The 26,285-nt window shown below is 29.1% G+C and overlaps 1 protein-coding gene across 4 annotated transcripts in view; it reads left to right on the top strand.

Annotated features, from left to right (window-relative positions):
- LOC107443818 (uncharacterized) overlaps positions 1-26,285 on the top strand; it is a 110,073-nt gene that overhangs the window by 23,601 nt on the left and 60,187 nt on the right. The window contains exon 1 of one of the 4 annotated variants that reach the window (XM_016057817.3): positions 13,022-13,491. The exons of 2 other annotated variants lie outside the window; for them this stretch is intronic. In XM_016057817.3, the coding sequence (XP_015913303.1) occupies positions 13,475-13,491 (17 nt within the window). In that variant the 5' untranslated portion in view covers positions 13,022-13,474. Of the gene's footprint in view, positions 1-13,021; positions 13,492-26,285 lie in introns of those variants that run through there. One more of the 4 variants, XM_016057819.3, reaches the window with a different exon arrangement.

Raw genomic sequence — 26,285 nt, 5'->3', positions numbered from 1 at the left:
CCCTTTCCGGGTGCTCTCAATTTGTATTTGTATTACAATTGTAATTCATATTTTTAATTCATTTATTTGTAAGACCGACAGGTTGTCAGTCATCCTTTTGTAAAATTTTAAATAAAGTTCAGAATGGTTTCAGAGCCTTCCAGTCAGAGGGTGCCTCGATGGGTCGTGGCGTGGCGGTCGTCTCTCGGTGCAACACTCCTGGTGAGTCGTTCGCAGCCGAGCATGGCACCGCCGCACCCGTCTCGGGCTTGTCCCTTCGGCCTCCTCTGTCCGTCGAACGACAGTGTTGCTCTCGTCGGGCGTGACTCGGGGCCATGGAACCACGTGTCCATGCACCATTGGGTCCTCCGACTGATTCGAGGATTGCAGCTACGATAGTCTTCACGAATTTCCCGGATGTCCCGCTATGGGACGGGTCGGGGTTAAGCCAAGCTAACTATTGAGAGGAAATTACATGAGAGTAAAACTACGAAACTCTCCCCTCGGTTAGCCTGACAGCAAAGGGACTCTAACCCATGATCTGTCCATTACTGAGGATATTTTACATCCGCCCTGTGGTTGGTGCGAGCAGGGTGCGGAATTCGTTTCGACCAGCCGTCGCTGGGATTCGAACCCGGTTCACCTCATTGGAAGGCGAATCTCCTCAACTACCACGGGTCTATAGTGATAGTGTACGATAACTTCAGTAATTGGAATTCCAGGTGATGATCTATGATTACATGTCATTTTGATTGCAGGTAATCATCTAATCACAAACAGCCATTATAATTTCATTTCTTTATTTTCATTGTAATTAAAATTTTCCAAAAAACAACGCGAAATATTATCAGTCGGAAAATATTTATTTATGAAATGTTTTTTTTTTAATTTTTTTTTATTTGAAGAAATACAAATAAAATTGCATTTAGAACTTCGACATCACAATGACAAGTAATTAAGTAATTATATTCCTGGGTAATGATTACTTGTATCCATGATTTATTGTTAAATGTTATTATAATTCATTACAACAAATAACGTTTTTTCCCAACTGGTCCAGGTTTAAAATCGTAAGATACACATGATGTTAATCCATTACATCATTTACTTGTCTTATAAAATGTTTAGCGTGCATTTCACTGATCTTATTTCCTATTTCATGCATTCTTATTTCCTAACAATCGCTTTTTAACATTCGGGTAAAAACAAAACTAGCTTGACCTTGTAACGGATTTTGTTCATTTCACAATACCGAATAAGCAGATCTGTGATCTCATTTTATCACGCGTGTTAGTCATCATATTTTCTTTCTTTTGATCCCCCCCGCCAGAAAGATCACTTAGACTTGTGGTTTATACTGTAGCAAATTTCATTCACAGATAAAGTAATTTCTGTATTTTGAATGGACAGCTACCTCTAAAATTGAAATTTGAGGCAATTTTGTATGGCAAGTTTTGGTTGGTGAACTTTAAAAAGAAGAAAGATGTCACTTGAATATGACTTAGGATCATAGGTAAAAATGAAGAAGTTTTCAATGTATTAATGTGATCTATCCCTGCTCGCTTCGCTCACCAACCCCCGAAAATGCTTCTCAATAAGTTTGGTTTTTTGACGATCAACATATTGTTACATCAAAATAAAATAAAAATTCTTAAATTTAAAGATTCTAAAACTTTTATGGTATAAACGCATTTAACCAAATCCAGTTTTCTATTCTTTTGGGGTGCAAATTAAATTTTTCATTTTTACCATAACAACTTTATCACAAACTTTTTTTTTTCTTTGAAGTTTTTACTTAATTTTTGGTTGCTGTTGCTATAAAAACGTTTTTGCTATATATTTTGCCAGCGGGTTTATTTAGCAAAAATCCAATACTTGATATTGCTTTTGAGTTTTAAGTATTTCTTTACTTGCATTATTTTAATTGCATACTTTTACTGAGCAAAATTTTACAAATCAATTATAATTTATTTATTGTTTAACCACTATAAAAATGGTAACTAAAAACCTTTATCATGAAATTTTGCATTATAAGGTTATATCATGAGTTTACTTTATAATGCAATGAAGGAACACCACTTTTAGTGTTCACCACTAAACACCACTTAAGCCTTTCTTTTGAATATCAATCGAAATTACCATAATTATCTTCTTCTTTGTCGGCGCAACAACCCCTTGCAGGCCTTGGCTGCCTCAACAGCTGACAAACGCCAACACCTCCCATCCATGGCAACTCCCTTCCATTTTCTAATCTTTATACCATGGGGCCGGGATAGCCTGGTCGGTAGGGCGCTGGGCCCATATCCAAGAGGTCGTGGGTTCGATCCTCCCCGGCCGAAGACTCCCCGTGTAGTAAATGGTGACTGATGCACGTTAAATCTGTCGAGTCTCTAAGTCCTCCATGTTCCCACAACAAATCAATACTTCTGGGGGTACTGATCCAGGAGTTTCCTTGTCTTCTGGATTGGTTCAAAATTACAAGGCTACGGGTTGAACGTAAGTAGTCGTAAACCCATGAAATTGGGTCGGCTGTTCAACGACGGTTATAAAATAAAAATAAAATCTTTGTACCATAATAATAACAGAGGATAATATTAAGAAAGGTTGATAAATATATATTATGGATTAATACCTTAAAACAACAGATAAATAAATAGTTTGCTTGTAAATACCGTTGTAACTTTAATTAATTTTATGCTGGTTACAGTCCAAAGATATCGTGATCTTTTATACATATACGTGATTATATATTACGATTTTTCTGTTTATTAAGCATGCATAGTGAAGCTATAATTCTGTGGGGGGCGGAGTTATCGACCACACCAACCTTCATCTATCAAAAGGTACCTCTGTCCCGCAGTGGACTGATCGTTAAGACACGGTTCCCAGCAGATCACCGAAGCCAAGCATCACTGACTACGGTCAGTGTGCGGGTGAGTGACCACTTGGATCAGTCTGCGTAGGGACCGAGGGTGTGCGGTATTGGTCCTCGTTAAACTGTGCTACCGTAAAGTGCTCGACTTCGCGCGCAGGTCGTCGGGCTACCGAAGCGGGGGTGCCATCCCTTCCGCAGAGGATCAAAATTGTGATGGCATGTCTGCGGATCATCCTCCGGGATGTTTCCCAGACCGTCGCCAATAGCCCATTGTGCAGCTCTAGTGCGACGTAAAGTAACAACAACAAAAGGTACCTCTGGTGAGAAGGTGGTTCACCACAGTTCTTTTGATCAAAATAGATATAGTAAACTATTTTAAATAAAATAAATTTAATAAGCAATAATAATGTATTTCTCATTATCGATTTAATCAAAAATTATCGATTAACCATTAATCGATTTAATCAAGGTAAACACTTCTGACGTATTTTACTGTGTCTTCTTTCTGGTGATTTTAAAGTTAAAATTTCTGAAATCAAACTAAGTTTAAAGCTTAGAATTTCCGTTTCCGTTGATGCGTGTTTATTTAAATTGGTTTGTTAGTTGCTATTTAAAATAGATATGAATGTTTTAAATTAAAATGTTGCTGGTAGTGAAAGCAGGAATGAATATTATTTTATATCAATCATTAGTTGCAAAAATGAATGTTCCAGTCTAAGATTCCTTGCAAGTTTAACGATTTCACATGAACCAGGCATACATTTTTTCTTCTTCAAAGTTTTAATAAAGATAATTCAAACATGATTCTTAATTTCAATTTAACAGTCAAAGATGTACTTTAAAAGTTTTTGTTAGTCTTTTCTAAGTATTTTATAAATTTTTAATCTTTTTTTAAAGTTTGAAAGTTAAGTTATAATTGAATTAAAAATTCATCTAATGTTAGATTTTTAAATTGTTTTGAAAGTAGATTTGTAAATATTAATTTTTTAAATCTCAAAACTGTACTTAAAGGAATTAACTCAAAAGTAAATCTGTTAAATAAAGTATATGACTAATTGAATCAAATAAAAAGAAAACTTCCATGTAATGATATTGGTTATAAAGCTATTTAAAATTTGTATCATTGCAAAAATACACAGAATCTTGATGCTATTTTTAGGAATCATCTTCGAAAGCTGTATCAAGGGGTTGGTTGCCATAGCAATGGACGCGCATTGATCCGTTCACAGGTTTGAGATCGAGCAAAAGACCTTGCCCTACATTCCTGTTCACTAGTGTATCAACTTGTTTATTTATTTATTTATTTTTTGCCAAAAGAGTTTTATTATCTCAGCAAATATCATTTGCTACATTTGATTTACTTCCGCTCAATGTTTTTTACATTTTTTATAATTTATTTGATGGGTTTGAGATATTTAATTTAAGCTCCTCTTGTTAAAAGAACAAGGATTCGGATTAGAATTTTACATCATTTTTTTTAGTTTTCTTACGATTTAAAATTTTTATAATTATTTATCAAAATATTTTCAGACACAGAAATAATTTATTGAATGAAGTATCAGGTAGGATTCTCTTAAATGCTTATTTTTTAGTTTTCTTTTAATATCGTTTGTTATTAGAAGTTAATCACATTTAATTAATGCTTTTCTTTATAGCTATTATTTTTACCTGCTAGGTAAATTTAAAAAATACACCTTATTAAAAGTTTGGGTATTACACCTTTATTAGATTCCTTATCAAAAATGAAATTTAAAAAAAATCTACACGTTTTCCTTTAATATCCACTTTTTGCAAACTTTTTTTTAACTTTGATTAAATTTTATTTTTTTTAAAAATATATATCAGAATTAATCTACGGCTACAAAAGTTAATTCCACAATAAAAATATTATAAATAAATGACAAAGTTAAGATAAACATACTGACTTTAAAAAACTTTATGTAGAAATATTTGGGCAGGCAAAATGCATTTTATATCTACATTACAACTTTGAAATATGTGAATTGTTAAAGAACTCACCTTCCACATAAATCTTTCCATCACTAATCTGAAGGATCAATATTTTGAATGGTGCCATTGGGACTTTTAATGAAAATTCTGTTTTTCAGGGTTTTTTTCTACACTGACGAACTTTTATCATTATCCGAATTCTAAGACACTGCGTTGGAAAAAAGTGGCCGTTTATTTATTTAATATAAGTCGTCTCCAATAATTTTATTTTATTTTATTTTATTTTATTTTTTTTACTCGCCATGTGGTGAGTTGTTATTTTCAGATTTAGAGGAGGGACACTGATAACAAACGTCTGTATATATATATATATATATATATATATATATATATATATATATATATATATATAATAACGGTGTATCCACACCGTTATTTTTTTAGTTATTTACAGTCAAAGCAGCATGATTAACGAGTCCATATTATGCATAATCTTTTTTATTTAGTAGCGATGGTGAAATCATACATCTTAGCCCCCTCCAAGCTGGAGAGGGGGGGAGACCCATGTCCCGTCTAAGCTGACGGATTTTATTTAAGCATGATAAACAACAAAAAGCACCGCAAAAACATTGCTCCTGCGTTATATAGGATGATTAAAAGTTGTGAAGAGGCCAGTCATTATTGCTTTTTCTGTGTATTCTTACGCCTCATCAAATTTATTTATTACTCAAAGCAAATCGTTTAATCTTTCCTTATATGGAAAGATCTTAAAATAACTTCTCTTTTGAAGTATAAATCTAATTATTATTCATTGGCATGTTTTTAGCCTTGAAGTCCCAAAATAGAATTTCTACCCTTATCCTTTACCAAAGATATTTTATGAAAACGAATGAAGTTTTAATGCTTTTATTAATACAAAAGTATTTAATTTTTGTATTATATATATAAACTATTAATTGCGAAAAACCAAAAGTCTTTCTCAAGACACATCTTTTGGTATAATTTAACGCGATATTTCTGAATAAAGAATAACTATCCTAAGATAAAAACTATTATATATATATATATATATATATATATATATATATATATTACATTTTTGTGATTAGACGTACTGAAAAAGATTTATTGTCGTTATAAATCTATATTTTACATGAATGCAGATCTTCGATTAGAATATTTATCTCTGGGATTTTAATGTACGGACACTCTTGTTAGATTACATCACTATACGAAGTTCAAAAACAACAATTCAAGAAACAGGATGAAGCAAAGTTTTTTTTTCACCCTAGTGATTCATAAAGAATAAAATAATAATATTTTATGCTTAAAAAATAATTACTTGATGAGAAACAGTTGACTTCTAGTATCTTTCGCTGTTATTTTTCACGCATTCACCCTCTTATGCGATAGAAAAAGCTGTGATATGTGACTGACAAGACCTATAATCGGACTCGAGTCGCGCTTTAAGGTTCTACTAACTGTCAAACCCTAACATCGGGTAGGAGTAAAACTGAAATATGTAATTCACTATGATGATTTTTCTCAAATATTTTGTAAAAAAAATTACATCAAAGACAGCTGAGGTAGGTATTTTTAGAAATTTTAAGGGCTTCGTAAAGGCGTGAAAGATGCTTTGTATATACAGAGACTTAACATTTCGGTGTTTAAAAAAGGACGATTAAGTGTTTGTATTAATATTTTTTTTAAACATTTCTTGAGAATCTTTCCTCTCCGGTTTTAAATGCTAGGTTACAGTTCTTTTTTTAGTTTCTATTAAATAAAAAATTTGCTTAAGAATCGGAAGACTTCTGCCATTTTAATTTGCTTGTGAATTGTATTATGGATATAGTCATAGGCTCATATTTACTGAATAAAGTTCAACAAATTTACTGAATTAATAAACTTCTGCGTATTTACAGTTTTAAAAATATTTATTAAATTTATAAAGTTTTGCATATTAATTGAATTCAAAAAGTTTACTGAATTAATAAAGTTTTACATATTTAGTGAATTAACAAAGTTAACTGAAATAATAAAGTTCTTCATATTTACTGAATTAATAAAATTTCTGAAACAAAAAAAGTCATACGTAATTTTTCATTTTTTAAATCTGATTGTTTAAATTTTAAAAGTGTGAACACAAATATTTTAAAGAAAAAGTAATGAAACGTTATGTATACTATAACGATTCAGAATCTTAATGTTTTGTGTTTAACAACAACTGCACTAATTTTCCCAATATTTTGTCATGTTTTTCTTTTTATCAAATCAGGAAACATAACTTCTAGTTGCTATCTTGTTACTAATACATGTACTACTTTCCATCATTGAAAGAAAAACCTTCCTTTATGCTCGATAAAATTTATTTTCCTGGCGAAATGTTGCTTGATATATTTATAATCAACGAGCCTGTCTAGCATATGTCATTAAGGTTAAAGTGCAAAAAAAGCAAGATGAGTTCCTTTGCTTTTTTTCCTTGTTATTCCACAAAGAAACCATCAGTTATGAGTGTTATTGATAAATAGGATAAATTCATTTCCTTCTGAAATAATTAAACACGTACGCAACTTTGGCGTTGATAATGGTTGAAACTCTGACTGCTTCAAATGGTACACAAATGTTTTTCTTTTAAAGTTTTTTGTATTTTTTTTAAAAAATATTTCAAACTCTGAAATATTTTAAATTGATTTTTTTAACGCTGTTTTTCGAAGCTCTGTCGCCAAGAAAAGTTTAAAAAAAGACATAATCTAAGTGCCTTATACTTGAAGCAATACGATGATTTTAAACTATGTATATATTCTTGCCGTGTAGAATTATCTGGGCTTTAAAACAGCTAAATAACTTGAATATTTTATAAGTTATTGAACTTTTTTAAAAATCGCCAATTTGGCGACAATTTTCGACCTAGATGAAAATTATCAAAATCACTGCTTTATTCTCAGTTTTGCAATTTTATATGAGCCTAGGTAATGCAGCATTGAATTAAGTTTTTAAATATTAAAAAATTATACCACAAACGCTTTTTATTTTAACAAAGCTGTGGCTTTTCTCCATATTGGCGTTATGCGCCATTTTCAAAATAAGCGTAGACAGTGCTGGCTTTAGATGAACTAAACTTAACCCAACAATCATGAGTAACAGTAGAAAACTCACAGCAGTTATAAAAATAGCATATTATTCGCAAAAAAGCGACATTTCATATAACGACGGAGCCTTCGAAAAAGCAGCCTTAAGACATAAGCTATTTACTTAAAGTTTTAGAAAAGAACTTTTTATTTCGATAGCAAATAACATTCCCCCCCCCCTCCACAATAGTATATCAACGATTGTGGCAAAACCGCGAGCCCCATTAGGAAATTAAAAAAAAAAAAAAAAAACATTTTTGAACATTTAAATGCATCATTTTCAAATCAATATTATACTAGTTTTTTACCATATCTGGAAAGTTTAAATTTAAGAACTCCAAAAAAATTTTTTTTCTGTATGAGTCACTGTGTTTTCAAAATTAAAAAATCAGAAGTATAAAATTTTCTTTTGAAAAATATAATGAAAACATGAATTATTGCTTTCTTCTCCTACAAGAAATTAATAGTTGTTATAGGGCTATTCTAGTGAAATTGTAAAACTATTATTTTTATGAATATGAATAAAATTATTTTTATGTGTAAATTTTGTACGAAGATTTTTCAGGCATGGAAACATTTTTATAAAACAAATTTTTGATAAATATATTAATTTCATGCTTATTATGTGGGACATAACCGTAGAATCACCCTATAAAATAAATTGCAAGAGGGAAAAATGTTATTTTAAATGTAGATGATCCATAATCAAGATGATTTTGGGTGTGAATTTTTAACATTCTTTTCTGTTATTTATTTGTTTTTTTTCCTTTCTTTGTTAATTTTTTTGAGGATCTTACTATCGTACGTAGGTTTTGTTGGTATTTGAACTTTTATGTATTTATATATATTTTTTTAAATTCATTTCAATGTAAATTTAATGTTACCAAATTTAAGTCTTGTTTTTTAATAACTGTCATTTTTCTAACTTTTGAAAGTTTTTTTTAAGTAAATGAATAACAATAATTTGAAAAGAAATTTGAAAAATTTTTAAGTAAATGAATGACAATAATTTGAAAAGAAAAAATTTGAAAATTTTCCGTAACATTAAAACAAGTTAGTTAGAATTTTCTAGTTTTGATATTTCAGGTGCAAGCGATCAACTGTTAATTTTTTTTAAAAGAATATTCTCATATATCTCTCGGGTATTAATCAACTTACTTATTTTTAATTATTCTACATTAAAGAAATCGTCTCAAAATATACGTTAGTTCATTAAAAAAAAATCAATATTGCTTTAATAAATTTTAGTAGATGTATGATTAAATTTGTTTTGCATATTCCAACTGCAACCGAAAATGTAAACTGAATAATTTAATTAAAATTATCATATCAACTAAATGCCAAAAATTAGTGATGATATTTCATTTAATTGAAATTCGATAGACTCCCTTATTTAATAGGCTTGTTTGAAAATAACCGCCAGGGCAACCCCACATCTCAATTCATATCATGTGATAGTTGCAGCTGTCTGACAGCGCAGCTGGGCGATTGTACTCCCCATCATATTGCAACATGCAGTTGCCCGCTCATCTCCATCCATCTCTTCTGTTAGCGAATTTCGGAACCCCTGAAACAGGGCATTTTTTTTAATTTTATTTGGCTGATATTCGCCATCAATGGCGACTTTATAAGAATTTTCTCGCTCAGAGGATTTCAGTTCCGAAAGTTAGTGTTCTTAATAGATAAATAAATTGCTAAATAAATAGTTTTAATTTCGTTTTTTGTTGCTTTGCATTTATTAGTTTACTTTCAAAATAAATAACTTAATAAATTTACTCTTAAATTAAAAAAAAAATACTTATTCTTAGAAACTTTGATTAAGATGTTAGCTATTTTACACTCCGCCACTTTTAAAATATCTATATCAATTGTGTGTTGCTGATTCAAATTTATTTAGTGAATTAAATTCGAATAAATTATCTTTGTTCTATTGGCAATATGTTAAGAAAAAAAAAATTTTTTTTTATGGAATTGTCGAACTCTTAAATCGGTAAAAAAAAAAAAAAAAATTAAAACAGAGTAATTGTGAATGAAATTTTTGAATAAATTAGTTTCTCAAAATTATCTAGAATAATGAATAATAATATTAATTAGGATTTAGATGAAACCTAAACTAATTAATAGTACTGAGCTTATTAACTAATTTGATTGGAAAATATTAAAAACACAATATTTGTGTTATATTAAATAAATAATACAGCTATGGAAATTCTTTCATCAGATTAATCCAACAAAAATAATACAAGACAGAAAAGAATGTTTTTTTCTATTAAACGTTCTTTCAATTATTTTCAGAAAGAACAATGATCAAAATTATTAAATAAAAATGATAAAGTTTAATGTTATTGCTCATCCATTTAATTATTTTTTTTTTAATTTTTTTTAATGAATTTCACTCGAATTAACAGAAAATAGAAATAAATATCTCAAAACACATAAAATCACTTGCCACTGAACTTATTGATACAGATAACGAGCGCTTTTGAGGCACAGCCTAGCCGTAAAGATGATTTTAAAAAATAACATTACGTGTTTTTGTTTAAATTATTTTTATAATCATTTAGTTCAAAGTTTTTGGACTTGTTATAGTGTGTTTTTTTTTTAATTATACAAAAACGCATCAGAAGTTATGCTTATTATAGGCGCATAAGTAAACTGCTTTTGTTTATTAAATGCGTGAAAAGTTTCACTGTTGAAAATTTTTAGTTAGTTAGCCAGTGGCCAGTAGATAATAACTTAGTAGTCACCTTTTCCTCATAATCTAATGAGTCGGTGACCGATATCGATAAGTCCTTTTTTTTCATAGCCACTTTTTGTAAACTTTTTTTTTTGCTTGGATTAAATTTCTACAAAAAAAGTTATATTAGAAATAATCACGGCTATAAAAATTTAATTCAGCAATCAAAATTTTATAAATGTATGACAAAATTTAAGTAATCAAACTGACTTTAAGGAACTTTATTTGAAATATTTAGGATAAAGTGACCACATTTTTATTGAGACAAAGCGGGACAAATGGGATGAAATGAGAATTACAATTTAGTCAAACTTTCAACACGCACAATACATATATAAAAATACGAATAAATGCTTGCAAAAATATTTTCAACATCAACTGGAAGTAAGTCAGATGCTGTTTGAACAGTATAGGTATAGAATGTGCGCTGCACAACGTACTCCAATATTTTTTTGCTTCAAATGTTCGTTAAGTTTCGTAAAAACGTTATTGATGCCTCTTCTAGCTTTTCCACCAAAATTTACGTTAGTGTTATCAGCACAATGGGCAATAATTTTATTGTTTAAATTATTCCTTTCTAAAATAGTACTTATTAAATCAAACATTATTAGTGAAGTTTCATCAGGCAATGAAACAAAATCTAATATTCTAATTTTAATTCTTGTTTCTGGATCAAAAAATCTAACACCTGTGGGAAATAATTTTAAATCTTTGTGGTTGGAAGCTTCAGAATATATGGATATAAATGCACATTTTTCTAATTCTTTCTGCAATTGTGAAAACGAATATGGTGAAAAAACATTACAAATAATTGCTTCGGTTTTTGTCCTTGCACAGGCATATTTTTTGTCGTATAATGTTTTGATCACTTGCGACGTACAATTCATTGATCCGAAACTTTGATTGTGGTTTATGGTGCGGAAAGCAAATAGCCCTTCCGCTAATGCTAGCTGTTTTTCCGTGTTGCTAAAGCTAGCACTGCGAAAAAACTGTTCCATTTTAGATGATGAAGCGGCATTATTAAAAAATCTTTTGTGCCTCTTTGTCGCTAGATGCTTAGTAATATCGTTTTTTCCACCATGTGAGACCGAAAATTCAGCATTGCGTTTATCGCACAGTACCATATAGTCTATTTTGGTACCTTTAATAAATGGAATTCTCTGCTTACCTCTTCATTAAATTTGCATCCTCTTTCTTTACTCATCTTTTATTTTGTTGGTAAATACTAGAAATAAATAAAAAAATTATTTCAAAGGCTAAAAAAGAGTATTAAATTTTACCTTACTGACCGTTACTTTGTGGCAACTATTGCTCTACTTTTGTCAATCAAATAATGAGTCAAACTGAACGTCAAATTGAAAACAACAAACCGCACTGTCTAACGGCAGTCCGCACTTATCTGAATTAAGCCGAGACGTAAACACCACAGAGTAAATCTAACTTGGTACATTGCCTAATTTAGTTTACTCTGCACGCATTTAATGTATTTTTTATTTCTTTATATTCACCATAATACTTAATAAATAATATGAATATATTTTTACAGAACATTTAAAATAAGAAATGCAGATATTTCCTGAAAAGCGGGACATTTTTAAAAATCGGCGGGACGCGGGACAATCCACCAAAAAGCGGGACTGTCCCGCCAAAATCGGGACGTGTGGTCACTTTAATTTAGGAAGGCGTGCAAATGCATTTAAGATATATAACTTTGAAATATGTGAATTGTTAAAGAACTCTCCTTACACATAAATCTTTCCATTACAAATTGATGCAGTCTCAAAAAAATAAAAAAATTAATTAATTAAATTTTGGATAGAGACATTAGACATTTAAATGAAAAGTCTGTTTTCTAGAGTCTTTCTGCATTCATGTACTTTTTTCATTAAAAATTTAAAAAAAGAAAAAAAGGATTAGAAAAGGTGATCAATTTAAATAAAGTTGCCCTTTTTTTTTCTATTGTTGACTCGCCATGTGGCGAATAGTTATTTTCAGGTCTACTGTTGGTATCTTTGAATTATTTCGCGCAGTTTCGGAGTCATATTAACTGCCTTTTTTAACAAGCTTGTTACAAAACAATAGAGACAAAAAATAACACTTTTTTTAATACGGATCAGCAGTTAAAATAATACTTGCTTAAAGAACTCTTCTCCTTTATTTTACTCTCGGAAATTTCATGTACATTTTATATCCCTGATGACGAAACATTTTTATTAAAAAGTTTGATTTATGTACTAATTTTTCATTATAAGAAAGCCCCTCCTTTGAAATTGGCGGCCATTCGATTCTACTTGGCAACCTCTTTTTAACGCCAAAAAAGATTCCTTTACTCCCGCTCTACCCGTTCTCGTCATTTTATACCACAGACGTCCGTCAAGGGATGGAGTGCGAAGAGCGGTGCGGATCTTATGGAAACTAAAAGAAATCTTTCTCTTCATCTTCATCAACTTCCTGAACATAGAGGTTCCTGTTAATCACCCTCTTTTTTTGATAAGAAAAATTCTTTTTCTTTCGCCGAAATTCAATCATCAGTACTTCATTTTTATCGCTTCAAATTATTGTGATGTTGAAATTGTGAAAGGGGAAAAAATTATGCATAAAGGCATTGTAGTTACAATACCCGCATGGGTCACTTTTCTGGGATATTATTATGTGTGTTTTTAATTAAGTGTGATGACAGATTTGGTAGAGCCTCCTAAGAATTCTCCTACTTAGTGGATATTTTACTGTCGGTATATCAAAAGGGATATTAACTTGTTTGTAACTGCGGCAGATCCCAATTTTTCACTGGATTCTAAAAAGGCTATGACTAAGAAAGAGTGGTAAGTTTGCTTCAGTAATTCATATCATAATCATTATTTTCTTTTCATTGTAAGTTATTATTTGTTAATTTTTAATTTTGTTCAGCGCAAATTATTGCTTGAAAGTTTAATACTTGTTTACAATATCCGTTCGGATTTTTTTCCAATCTACGTCAAGTACTTTTATGCCCTTTTTTTTTATGTTTCACACAACTATTTGAAAAATGCTTTATTTATTTTAAGTAGTACTGATAGCAATATGTTTCTTTAATTTTTTCCGTAGCATATTAGGGAGATAAGTCACAAGATCTACAAAAATTAGGTTTTAATTTAAAATATGTGTAATTTTTCAATTCGGAATTGTTATAAGTTAAGAATTTGTTAGCTTTACTGATTCTTAATTACATATTAAACAACTTAAAGAAAATTAAAAAATATAACTACGTATGTCTAAAATTTTTGTTGTGCCTACTTTTTTGTGAAAAACTCGAGGGAATTTCAAAAAATAAATTATAATTAACTTATTATTTTGTGTTCAAAATGGCTAACACGTAAATGATAAATATTAGTTTAATAGATAAAATGGGTGAAAATGAACCACTGCGAAGTTTTTCCCTTCAAACCAAATATAACCGTTTAATAGGGTTTCTTAAACAGTCAGTTAGTTACATTATGATGAAATTCCAATCTAAAGAAATTCTATTTTAAAAGAGATGGATGTAAATGTATGATATTATAATTACAGCTAAGTTGAAATAGTTTTTATTGTTTCATTAAATTTTGAATTATTAGGTTGTACTAGAATTAATGCTCTATTTAATGCTTAACATTAAATTCTTAAATACAAAAATTTTATTGCGTCTACATCAAATGTTATAATTATGTATACTTGTTGCTATTAGTGGCAGTTGCCATCAGAGATCATTAATTTGATCTGATTACATTCATAAAATGCTATTTTTGAATCCTTTTGAATTAAATAGATGTCTATTTGTAAAATGCTTTAAAAAAATAATAAGTAGAGAACAAACCCATGGAATTTTAGGGAAAAAAAAGAAAGGACCTTTTTTGGCTCACAACATTTCGGATGCACAATTGCAATTTGTTATCGTTTCGAATGTAATATTTGTTGTTCTAGCCTAATAAAAGGCCATGAAGAGGAAAAAGAACCTATGACATAAGACCAAGTTTTTAATGCACGTTCTAATTGCGTTCATTTTTAATTTAATTTCCATTCCTTTGTACAGTAACAAATATTATGAACTTTGAAATGACCATACATTTTAATTGGCTTTGCTTAATTCGATTGTTTTGTCATTCGTTCATTTCTTAGATTCTAATAACTGTTTTGTTGTTTGAATTAAATAAGACATTACTAGTTTTTGTATTTCTATAAAATTTATATAACAAACACAATATAAAAGGGATAACCTAATTCTAATTATATAATATTCTATCAACTTATTCGATTGTCATTAGGCGTTTTATTCATATTTATATATCTAGGCTTATTTAAATTGTATATATTTGTTTTCATTTTGAAAATTCCTAATTAAAAAAAATCATAATTTTAATTCTACAATATTTTGTGCTGTGACTTAACATAGAATATTTTTATTTATCATTTATTAATCTTAAATAGCTTATATCTGTGTAACAGCAACCAAACTGGAATAAATTTAGAAATGGGTTTTTGAACTTTCTGAGAAAAATATTGTAATTTGTACTTTTGCTTGTATAACACATATACGTTGTTTGGGTGCAAGTTTTTTTTATTTTAATGCGAACCTTAATTCCTCTTGATAAAGCTGCTTATACTGTTGGTTAATCTAGAATTCAGAAGATTCCCCTGTCTAAGTTATACAAACAAAATGATTCAGCTAAATCTTTTCATTTATTGTTAATAAGATTAATATATTTGTGGTGAATCTGTGTTCTCGGGATGTACTTCAAACATTTCATTTTCATCTAAAATCTCCTTTTCGAAATATTTACATAAGTATTTATTTACATTCCATAAAGAACACGTTGTATTAATAGAGAGTGTCATTGAGAAGCAGATGCAGAATGTTAAGCGTTTCAGAATTTTGACGGGAAGCTTAAGATTTGACCTCCATCTATTGTTTCACCTGTCACCTAACAGTATTTCCTATCCTTTCACCTTGTAGTCATGAGGTTCTTCTAGTGGGATGTTAAGTAAATTCATTCGTTTGCTATATGAATTCGAAAAAGAAATGTTAATTTTGCGATGCTTGTTTGTGTTTGCGATGTTTGTTTGTGTATTTATTTCCCTTATCTCAATTCTTAAATAGTTTTATTTATATATAAAAATGATAATAGTTATTATAACTTCAATTTACTGTTAATAACAAAATATAAAAAAATTGTATGAATCGTAAATTTGAGGGTCGGATTTAGAAATCCGGGGGGCTATAGCTCAAAACAGTCGGTGTTCCATTGGTGGTATGTCAAATTTACATGTTGTTTACGTACAAAATGCTTTTAAATTAATTTTAACTTAAGTAAATTATGGTGTATTAGTATATTTGAGCCTTTATTTATTTCAATTTTTGTGAACTCATAATTCTTATTGACAATTCTAAGGAAAAACATACAAAAAAAAGGGGGCTGTTATGAAAATTATTTGTGATTTAAGGTGTTAGGGATGATGACTGAAGAATTTGGATGATTTACCATCAATTGGAGGAAATTATTATTATCCTTTCGTCTAATTATTCTATTGTCCAAAGTGAGAAGATAAACAAATATAGTGAAAAATCAAACATGATAAATGCTAAAAATGTTTTACTTTTGAAATTTATGTGGAGCTCAAAATAAAGATTAATCTTAAGTTTTAATATAAATATACATTATCAAATTATAAATTTGGAAAATGGGCCAGAGGGTGTGGCTGCAGGGCTAAGCCCCACAGGACACCTCCGTCTACAAGGAAATCAAAAAAATGCAAGTGTCATGAATACGTTAACTTAACGATAAACGAAAACTATTTTAACGTCGTTAAAATAGTTTTCACCAAGGTAAGGTAAGGAATCCATGTATTGGCGACTAATTGATTTTATTTATTGCCAAGGCTCTTTTTCTTAGCCTTACGTATTCAAATGTGTTGGCGAAGAAAAAAGTGTGAGAAATAAAAACGAATTTTAATGAATTCAAAAAACATTAGCAACCATATAACTAACTTGTTAAGCAGATGTAGAGGGAATCTCTAATAATAGATTTTATTCTGCACTAAAATCAAGATTGTGGTATTAAAAGATAACTGATCATTATAAATGATTTTTATTTACTGAGGAAAAGATTAAATAAGATAATGATCTAGTTTTTTAAATGATAGGAAATATGTTGTGCATATTTCAGCATGACAGGGGCCCTTACGATTGTGGGGGCTCTTTGCCTCTCCAGCCTTTTATGATAAATAAGTCCGGCTTTTAAGTTAAATTTGATTATGGTATTAGAAATTTTAGTCAAATTAAATTTAAAGGGATGGAAAAACAATTGCTCATGCTAATTATGATTAGGTACCTATAAATGTTTTCTATCATCACTTTGATGGTTCATTTTCGCAGACAAATTTCTAAATTAAATTATTTTTAAATGAATATTAAATTGTTTTAAATTGACTAAAAATTTCTAATTACGATCGAATTAAAAATTATATAGTCAGTTAAATTTAGACGCCTTTTAGATTCAGAATACGCTGTCGGAGCTTTGGATAACTTCTTAATTAATTCTATTTAATTTCCTATCATTTTCATTAGCTATCTACCACCTATTAATATCTTTTAAAATAATTTGGATTTTAACCCTCTGCACACCGTAATCAGACCTGCTGACAAACAACAATTGTTTTGTTTCGTATGGCATTATAAAAAATAATAAGTCTTTTAATAAGTCTCTCAGACTATTCGGTTGGGCTATATATTTACGTATAAAACTTATTCGACATTTTGTCATAATGACTTAACATATTTCTTAATTAGATCCCATCATCTTTATAACACGATAGTTATGATGATTATAGCACGATAATTATGGTGATATTAAAGCTATGACATCAAAACTATGCTGTAGTGCTAGTTTAGAGGGGATAAATACTAGTACAACTAGACAGTGTTCAGCAGAAATCGCTATGTAGGAAATGAAAGGAAAACTTTAAAAAGTTATTTACATATGTGTAGAAAGATACTTTTATAGAAAGTTTCGAAATACACTGATGTAGGAAATTAAGAGAATTTGCAGATTTGGTCCATTATCTCTAGAACTATTGGACCGATTTTAATGAAATTCGATATGTACATACATTGTATTACAACTGCTGAAGGGTTATTACTTTTGTATTGTATCAATGTATGTGCATAACAAATTTCATTAAAATCGGTCCATTAGTTCAAGAGATAATCGACCAGGTCTGCAAATTCTCTTTTATTTCTTACACCAGTGTTCTTCACATCACCATCTACAAAATCTTAACTAAGTAGCAACAATTTTTCTGCATTACCGTTATGCCATGGATTCGTGCCCCTTTAATTGGATCGGAAAAATATATTCTACGAGATATATGATATTATTTATTAGACTGGAATATTCTACCCAATCATTTTATATCTCATAGACATTCTTCATCAATTATTAGACTGGAGAATGGCGATTTTTTCCCCTCTCTGTTATGACTGATGGATGTGTATTTATAGCTCGAAAAATTCCTCTATTTTTCGAGGAAATGATTTATGAGTTATAAAGTATTTAATTTATTATTCTATTTTATGAAACACAATTTTTATTAAGGTCTTTCCGTTTTATTATTTCTTTTCCTTATGTGTTTGAATGGACAAAACGATGTGAAATGCCATTTTGCATTCTTGAGGCATAACTTAATGAATAACAATTCCAGAACTCCATATTTTTAAAACTTTTAAGCAAGTGAAAACATTTTATGCACAATATTAAATGTAAACATTTTCATTTCTGATAAGAAGCACTATTCATTTAATTTTTATGATTCCTTTTATTTTATCAGCACTTAAGTCGGTAGATGAAAAGATAAACATATTCAGAAGGAAATGACATTTTCTTATGAATCATAAATAGGCTATTCGATTATTGTTCTTTTTTTCTCTTATTACAAAGAATTCCTTTTTATTTTCTTACCATATTCTAGCTCCAGTATTAGCCATTTCACTGAACTGGTTTATCAGTCATATCTTAGAACAGTTTCATTTGTTCTATTATAAAGAATCCACTGTTGTTTTGTAAATCCTCATTTTTTAATTTTGTGGTAGTAATCTTTATCCTCTTTAAGAGGTCAGAACAAAGTTTCTTTTTCTTTTCATTCATTGGTCTGTTCTGATTGCTATTTTTATTATTCATTTTAAAAAACAACAGTGAAAAATAAAATAATTGATACTGCTTTGTTCGATTTCAATCACTTTCTTCTTCTTTCCGTTATCCACATATTCCTTCTTATTTTGATACATAATCCTTGTTTCTAATGTTCCTAAACTACCACTCTTACTTCTATTCTAAAAACCATTAATATTTTTTAGTATTTCTGCTATGTATTAACTACTGATTACTTTTCGCGGGGAGTTTGCGGTTATTTCGAGGTTCGAACAGTACTGTAAAACTTTTGCCTTCCCATAAAAGTACTTTTTACTTTCTTACTTTTAGTACTTTCATCGTGCACAATTTTAATATTTTCATTGCAAGCAGCGCACCCTCACCAACATTGCATTTCTGCAGGGTTCAATCCTTTAATTCAGAATTTTTATTAAATATATTTTTCATACTTTTTTTTCTTCCTTGTTTAGTATTAATTTAGGTCAAAATAAGTGAAAAATATTATGTTTGGCATTTAATAATTTATGGCTATGAAATACAGCAGGAAACACCAATGTCTTTTTTGCTTCATGTCAACCCATATGAATAAGGATAAGATCTTTCAAAGCTTACAGTTCATATTTAGTTCGCAGACTATATTACGTGAAGAACAAGTTACTTTTCTTTTCCTTAATAAATAAAAAATTAGGCATTTTCTTAAGTATGCTGACTATTATATTTACACTTTAATGCTTAAGGTCATATTTATTCTTTATTTTAATGGCAATTCCTTCTATGCCTACTACCCCTACTGAGTGCGCACGATTTAGAAGAAAGCTTTATGTGAATCTTAATTTATTCTTTTTGAAACGTTATCACATCGCCCTGCAGGAGTTGTTCTATTGTGTTTGCTGGCTAGCTTGCTCCAAATAATTCATTCTTAAAACCACCCACACTCTTATTTGAGCCTTTGTTCGCCTCCACATGGAATCATTCCGTGCTTTTTTTGCATGTTCCTGCTTATGTTTTCTTATCTTATTCGCCTGTTAGCATATTAGCGTATTGCATTTTTGTGTTTTATCAAAAATTCAAAAAAAGGAGAAAAAAATCTTTGCTAACAGTTTTTTTTAAATGAAGTTATGTAATATGAACAATAGTAAAAAGTTTCAAGATATTGTATAATAATTATTGTTTGTATAAAAAACATTACAGAAAGATAAAAATAATAAGTTAATTAATGTTGTAAAGAAGAAAAACCTTTAACAGCTTTTAATGTCAAGATCGCATTCTATTGTAGTAATAAGATCGTATATTTGACCTACATAGCTAACTCTAATTAAAACAGGTGCATAAGTTTTTCTCAAGCTCCTATGTCAAGATTTTTGACCATCTAATTTTCTTTTCGTTTTAAATTTATTCCAAATTTGTATATTAGTTTGTTTTTAACTTTATTCCTTAATAAGTGTTTTAACTTGCATATTATCTATAGATTTTTATGTTACTTATTTTAATACTTTTTCAAATTACTTTTTAATCGAGTAGTTTGGTCTATACAGTTACCTTCGTTTGTCCTTCTAGAAACATAACTTCAAACATGGGATTATATTTATTATTCCATGGATATTTTGAATTTTATTCCACGAATTTTCCATGAATATTATTCCAAGAATATTATTCGGAAATGAATATTCTGTGTCATTCGAATAAATTACTTTCTTACTAAAAAAGTTATATAATAATTTTTTCCCTTTTAGTCCTTTGAAGTGTTTACATTGTAGTGTTTACATTGTAGTGGTGTAAAATACTCCATATCAGTAATGTTTCAAATATATCCGTATGTAGCTAGTTTATCGAACTTCTCCTAAGTCTTTTTTGTTTTTTCCACATAATTATTACAAATAAACATTAAACTTCTACCTTGTTAAGATGATTATATTGAATTTAAATTTTTAAAAATTTATAAAAATGTATCAAAGTATATTTAGGTTGCAATATTAAGTGTTATACGTTTTAAGTTTTAGTAATTTATTGCAATAGTATTAATGTAAAAATTTATTGTGTAGAGTATGTAAAAATGTTCCGTAAATTCTAAACTAATTTGATATAAGTATCATGGCCAATATTGTTTTTTCAATTTCATTGAATTAAAGTTTTACCAATATAAACACAGGAAAGGTATTTGTAAGTAAAATTTCTTATCAAAATTCCTTGGCATTGACTGTTGTCTTTTTTTCCGGTATGAATATTTAACTTTTAAACTAAATATTTAAAATCTCATATTCCTTTATAAATTTCTGAAAAAATTCCCCCTTTTTAAAATTTTAATTTATTTAAATTGACGATTATAATTTGAGAGGGGGCTAAATAACTGCTTTTTCTTTTACCACGTAACCATGTGTTACTATTGCTTTAACTGACTTTGCAACGCCTTTTTATTTCTTGCTATTCCTTCTACGTAATTGTTTACATTCTCTGAACGGAAGTGAACGTACCGTACCGCGCAACCGGAAAGGGGCCCACCTTACCTCACTTTTTCTCATGTGAAGGAACTATTTTTCCCGCGCATTTTGGCAAGTTAATACTTGCTCGCGACAGGTGTCAGAGTTTGTGCTTCTTCTATTTTCTGAACTGTGATGTTAACTTCCTCAAAATTTAATTTTGCACCTCTCATTTCCTCTTGTATTCTTTTCTTTTTCGTTATGATTTTTTTAGACTTTTTTTTGCTTAAAACAAATTGTAGTACAGATAACAAAACGATTCTCTCTTCCTGTTTGTCTGGCTTCAGTTTAAATGGATGCTTTTCTCTTTAGTCTCTTCCACAGATTCTAACCGCATTAAAAACAATTAGGTAAAAGAGTAATCATTTGCCTTTTCCTAAATTTAAATACAAATAATTCGTGGTTTTGGTCAAACTGTTGATAAAATAAAATGAAATGAAATAATACAAGTTAATAAAATAAAATATTTTTAATTCTGAAATTAAAAATTTATAAAAGAATTAGCTTAAAATTAAATTATACTACATGAAAAATTTTTTGTGTCAGAAAACTTACACTTAATGTTACTGTGTTGCTAATTTTCTCATAGCTGCTATATTATTATTTTTTTTTAAATGATGTGAAAAAAAGATTTCTTAAATTTTTTAATATCAGTTTTTTGTTTTAAACAGAAAAGAATATTAAGTATAGCAATTTAAAGATGAAATTACTAATCAATTTTGTATTACATTTTTTAATAACCTCTGGCCAGTGTTGCCAGGTGCCGATAACCGTTTACCCCCAGATAGCATTGTAAAATCCCCTAAAAATTTAAAGAAAACCCCAAAATTTTTAACTTAATGTATAAGTATTAAAAAATAGTACAAAAGTCAAATAATGTACAGAAAACGTTGCTTTAATGCTTTTTAATATTTTATTATCAACAAATTAATAATGTGCTGCTAATTAAAAAAAAAGATGAACAATTGTACTATTAATTTACTTTTAAACTGCTTTTCGTGTTCCCAATCTTTCTTGTACTTTTGTACGTACTTCTTTTTTTCTTTATTCTTTTGCATTATTTTTAAACCATGCACATTAAAAATTTTAAATAATTTGAATTCAAATTCACCAAACGTGCAGGTTGATCGAGCAAAGTAATAACTTACTACATTTAACAAAGGGGTTAAGTTCTAAAATTAAATCTTTATCTTTTTGTTTTGGTTTAACATATTGATTTTCATATTACCATCTCACACATTCAGTTATAAAATTTGATATTAGAACGTAACCAAAATGAAATTAGTAAAATTCACAAATAACCCTAAAACAAACCCCTAAAAACATATTACCCTAAAATACCCACTGAAGATAAAAAATCATCCTAAATTTAGGGGGAAAACCCCTAATCTGGCAACACTGCCTCTGGCCACTTAACATATTGTTCTCAATAATCTTAGTTATTCTTTTTTTGTTCCCAAGGTATTGTCTTAATAATCTGATTGCGTGTTTAAATTCACCTTAAACATCAATATGCCGTGTTGTTCTACTTTATTTCTGACCTTTGTTATTGATTAGTATTTATTCATTATCCTAAATTGGTTTGATTATTGTACTAATTTGTAACTACAGTTTTATCTATATGTTCGTTTTAGTTTCTACGATTCATGTTATTACAAGTGTTTTTGTTGCAATTAAAATCCCCAATAAAAATGATTTATCTTTAATTGAAAGCAAATCCGTGGTTTACGGTAGAAATGATTTATCCTTACAAAAGGACTCATATTCATTTTTAGAATAAGTAAAAGAAATAATTTTCGATATTTTGAATAAAGTTTCAAAATATTTTCTTGTAGTATGGTTTGCCGGCTCAAAATTTGCATATATTCGTAATTTTAAGAATGGTGCTTTAATTTGTCTCCAAATTTTACTATGCAACAGTTTAAATCTATACTAAAAATAATAGTTTAGTTGAAAAACCTTGTATAATTTTATTATTATTTAACTTGGTTGGGGGGGAGATGATAAAATTAATAGGATATATTTTTTTTCCCTAACACAAACAAAATATTGGAAGGCTCAAAGTTAATCAGTACAATCAGATTAAATTCATATCGAATATACGGTTTGTAAGAACAAAGCTTTCTTAGCTGAAAATATATTGATTTATCCTTATTTTTTTATTTTAACGTAACACTGCTGGAGAAAGTTATTGGAGAGGTGAAAAAGCTGATGTAAATTTAATACTTCTAGAAAAAGCAGGAATTATAAAATTTTTTTTAAATCTTTTGAAGTATACATGGTGTTGTTTCATTGCCTTGTTGTCAGCTAAAGACTGCCAGATCTAACTCCCAACCCTCTACTCTAATAAATGATCTTTTTTCTTCAATTTATAAGAGAGTGTTTTTGTATGCATAAATTAGTCTAGCGCAAATATCCCTTCCGCCTTGGACAGATTTAGATAAAATGACAATTTTTCTGCTTACACGAAATTTCAATTAAAAAACTTTATGTAATCTGACTCTAATAATTATCTAGTCTTGTCTCGTTGTATTTTCAACCCTTTCGTCGACCTAATTTTGACAAAATTTGTTTGAATATCACTTATATTTTTAAGTTTTTTAAAAACTCTTTATCGATTATTATCGGTATATATTTCTTAAAATTTAGCAGTGTTTAGACGATATAAAACTAATCATTGACTTACCTTGTTTTACTTTATATTTAGCTTTCTTTGTATATCTAAACTATAAGTCGCTCAGAAACATTTCAATGCTAACATTTAATAAATATTTTTATAAAAATCACCTCTGTCCATTCAATTTTTAAAACCTGAAAGTCAAATACAATTTCGACCATTTTTTTTGTTTGCTTGTAATATTTATGAGTAAAACTATAAAGTTTTCAGTGAACGACATTCACTCATATTTGGCATATCATTTGGCCTTAGGTGCTTACATAATATTTGAACGACCACGAAAATATAATGCTTCTTATTCGAATTTTTTAATTTTCATATTTACTTGTATGTTTACCTACATTTGTTTTCGTTAAATCTATTCAACCCGTAGTTTATTATAACTTCTTGCGATAATGTTTCTATACTTATATTTGAAGTGGATTCGTATAATAATCTATTAGAGAATATATAATTTATTTAGAATTTTAGTATTCTTTAATTGTGTCCTTTCTTATTATTTACTGAATATGAGAAAATCTTATTCCGAACACATACTTATTTCTTTCTCACGAGTTCATTGCTTGTATCCGGTGATAAAGACAAGTTGCACAATTTTCCAACATGCAATTTCTAGTTTGTTAAAGATTATATCAGTCCAAGACTTGAGTCACTCACTTTTTTGCCGGTCTCTTTAAAAGACCTTAGGATATTATCATAAGACATTTTTTTTTTTTTTACTTTATTATCCCCCCCCCCTCCAATTTATTTCCTGTCCTATACCGGCGTGTAAGTAGAACTGTCCCCACGAAACCATTGTCTAAGTTCCAGTCATGTCAAAGAATCAATTGAAACCGAAGCAGGCTTTCCGTTGCGTGATCTGATCTCAGAATACAGTGCTTGAATTGTAAATAGTCCATAATCACGATGTTGACACCGGCCAGCATTTAGTCCTGCTACCGGCATTTCATAGGTTTTGAAATAGAATTGATTGCTTTTTAGAATTGTTTTTTTTTTTCTTCTGAAGTTGAAAATGACTGTATTATAGTGGAATTATTTATCTGTTTTTTCCACAGATTATCGTATTCATTTGTTTTGTTTTCTTTTTCGCCAATGGAAATGTACACAGAGAAAAAAAAATTCTGGTAAAACTACCGTACTGAATGGTAATGACATTTCTGGTGAAAAGATCTTAATTCTGGTTAGTAAAGCAAAAGTATATGGTATTTAAACCATTCATTTGGTAATTTTTCCTTTCAAAAGGCAACAGTTTATAAAGTTCTAGTTTTTAAAATTATAGTCCTTAGTACCATACGTTTAGTAAAAATTGCGTTACTAAAAAGTAAGTTTAACCAAATAAATGATTTTTCTGCCATACTCTAAGCTAAGGTATGATAAAATTACCCAATTTCGTCACGTATTATAAAAACATATTTTATTGTTAATTTTTTACCCAAATATTACCAGAGCGTTTCGGTAAAAATTACTGACCCTCTTGGTACTCACATGGAGCCAGAAACACAGTAAATTTTACCACGTTCTAGTAGTTTTGACCAAACCTTTTTCTTGGTGTAACCTGCAAAGCTGAGTCTTTCTTCTCTTCGTTTGTAATCTATGAGTTACTGCTAAAATGGATGTGGATACTGTAAACTCTTAAAGATCTGTTTACATTGGAAATGTTATTATTTTACTTTAAACAGAATAATCTAAAAGTAATAGAAGGTGTTGCAATCTTCTGGATCAAACTACATTAAGTAATACATACGTAATACATAGTTACGTAATACCAGGTAACACATAGTACGTAATACATTAAGTAATTAAAGACAGGTTGAAATTAAATTTTAGTAAAGGAAAAAACGAACGTTCTACCGTTTTAATTTTTTTTCTTTGCAAATACACATACTATACATTGTTAGTTGTTATTGTCCAAATGTTTAATGTATATTAAGAATCTAATTAGTTTAACAAGAAATATATGAATTATTATTAAGTATCCTAAACAAATTATATTTCATAGCGGACACCTCGACTTTCATTTTATTTTTTTGGTCGGCCTCTCATTTGGAAAAAGGTTTTATGCTTTTAGAATGTGTTGGGAATAAAATTTAAAAATAAGGGACTGGGACAAATAAGTTAGCAGAAGTCACCAATTGGAGAAAAAACATGTTAAGTTTATCATAGTAAAAAATTCTTAATCAAATTAGGTAAAAACTACTGGCACCTCAGGTGCATCATCCGTAAAATCATTTTTACAGTAAAATTTTATACCGTAATTTTTACAGTAATACTTGTTTAATTTCAGAGATTTTTCAGTAAAAATT

The sequence above is a fragment of the Parasteatoda tepidariorum genome, chromosome 3 (assembly GCF_982258835.1).
Source record: "Parasteatoda tepidariorum strain Cologne lab strain chromosome 3, Ptep-v5.0, whole genome shotgun sequence".
Lineage (NCBI taxonomy): Eukaryota > Metazoa > Arthropoda > Arachnida > Araneae > Theridiidae > Parasteatoda > Parasteatoda tepidariorum.
The sequence above is the reverse complement of the archived record's forward strand: the minus strand, read 5'-3'. Positions and strand labels throughout refer to the sequence as shown.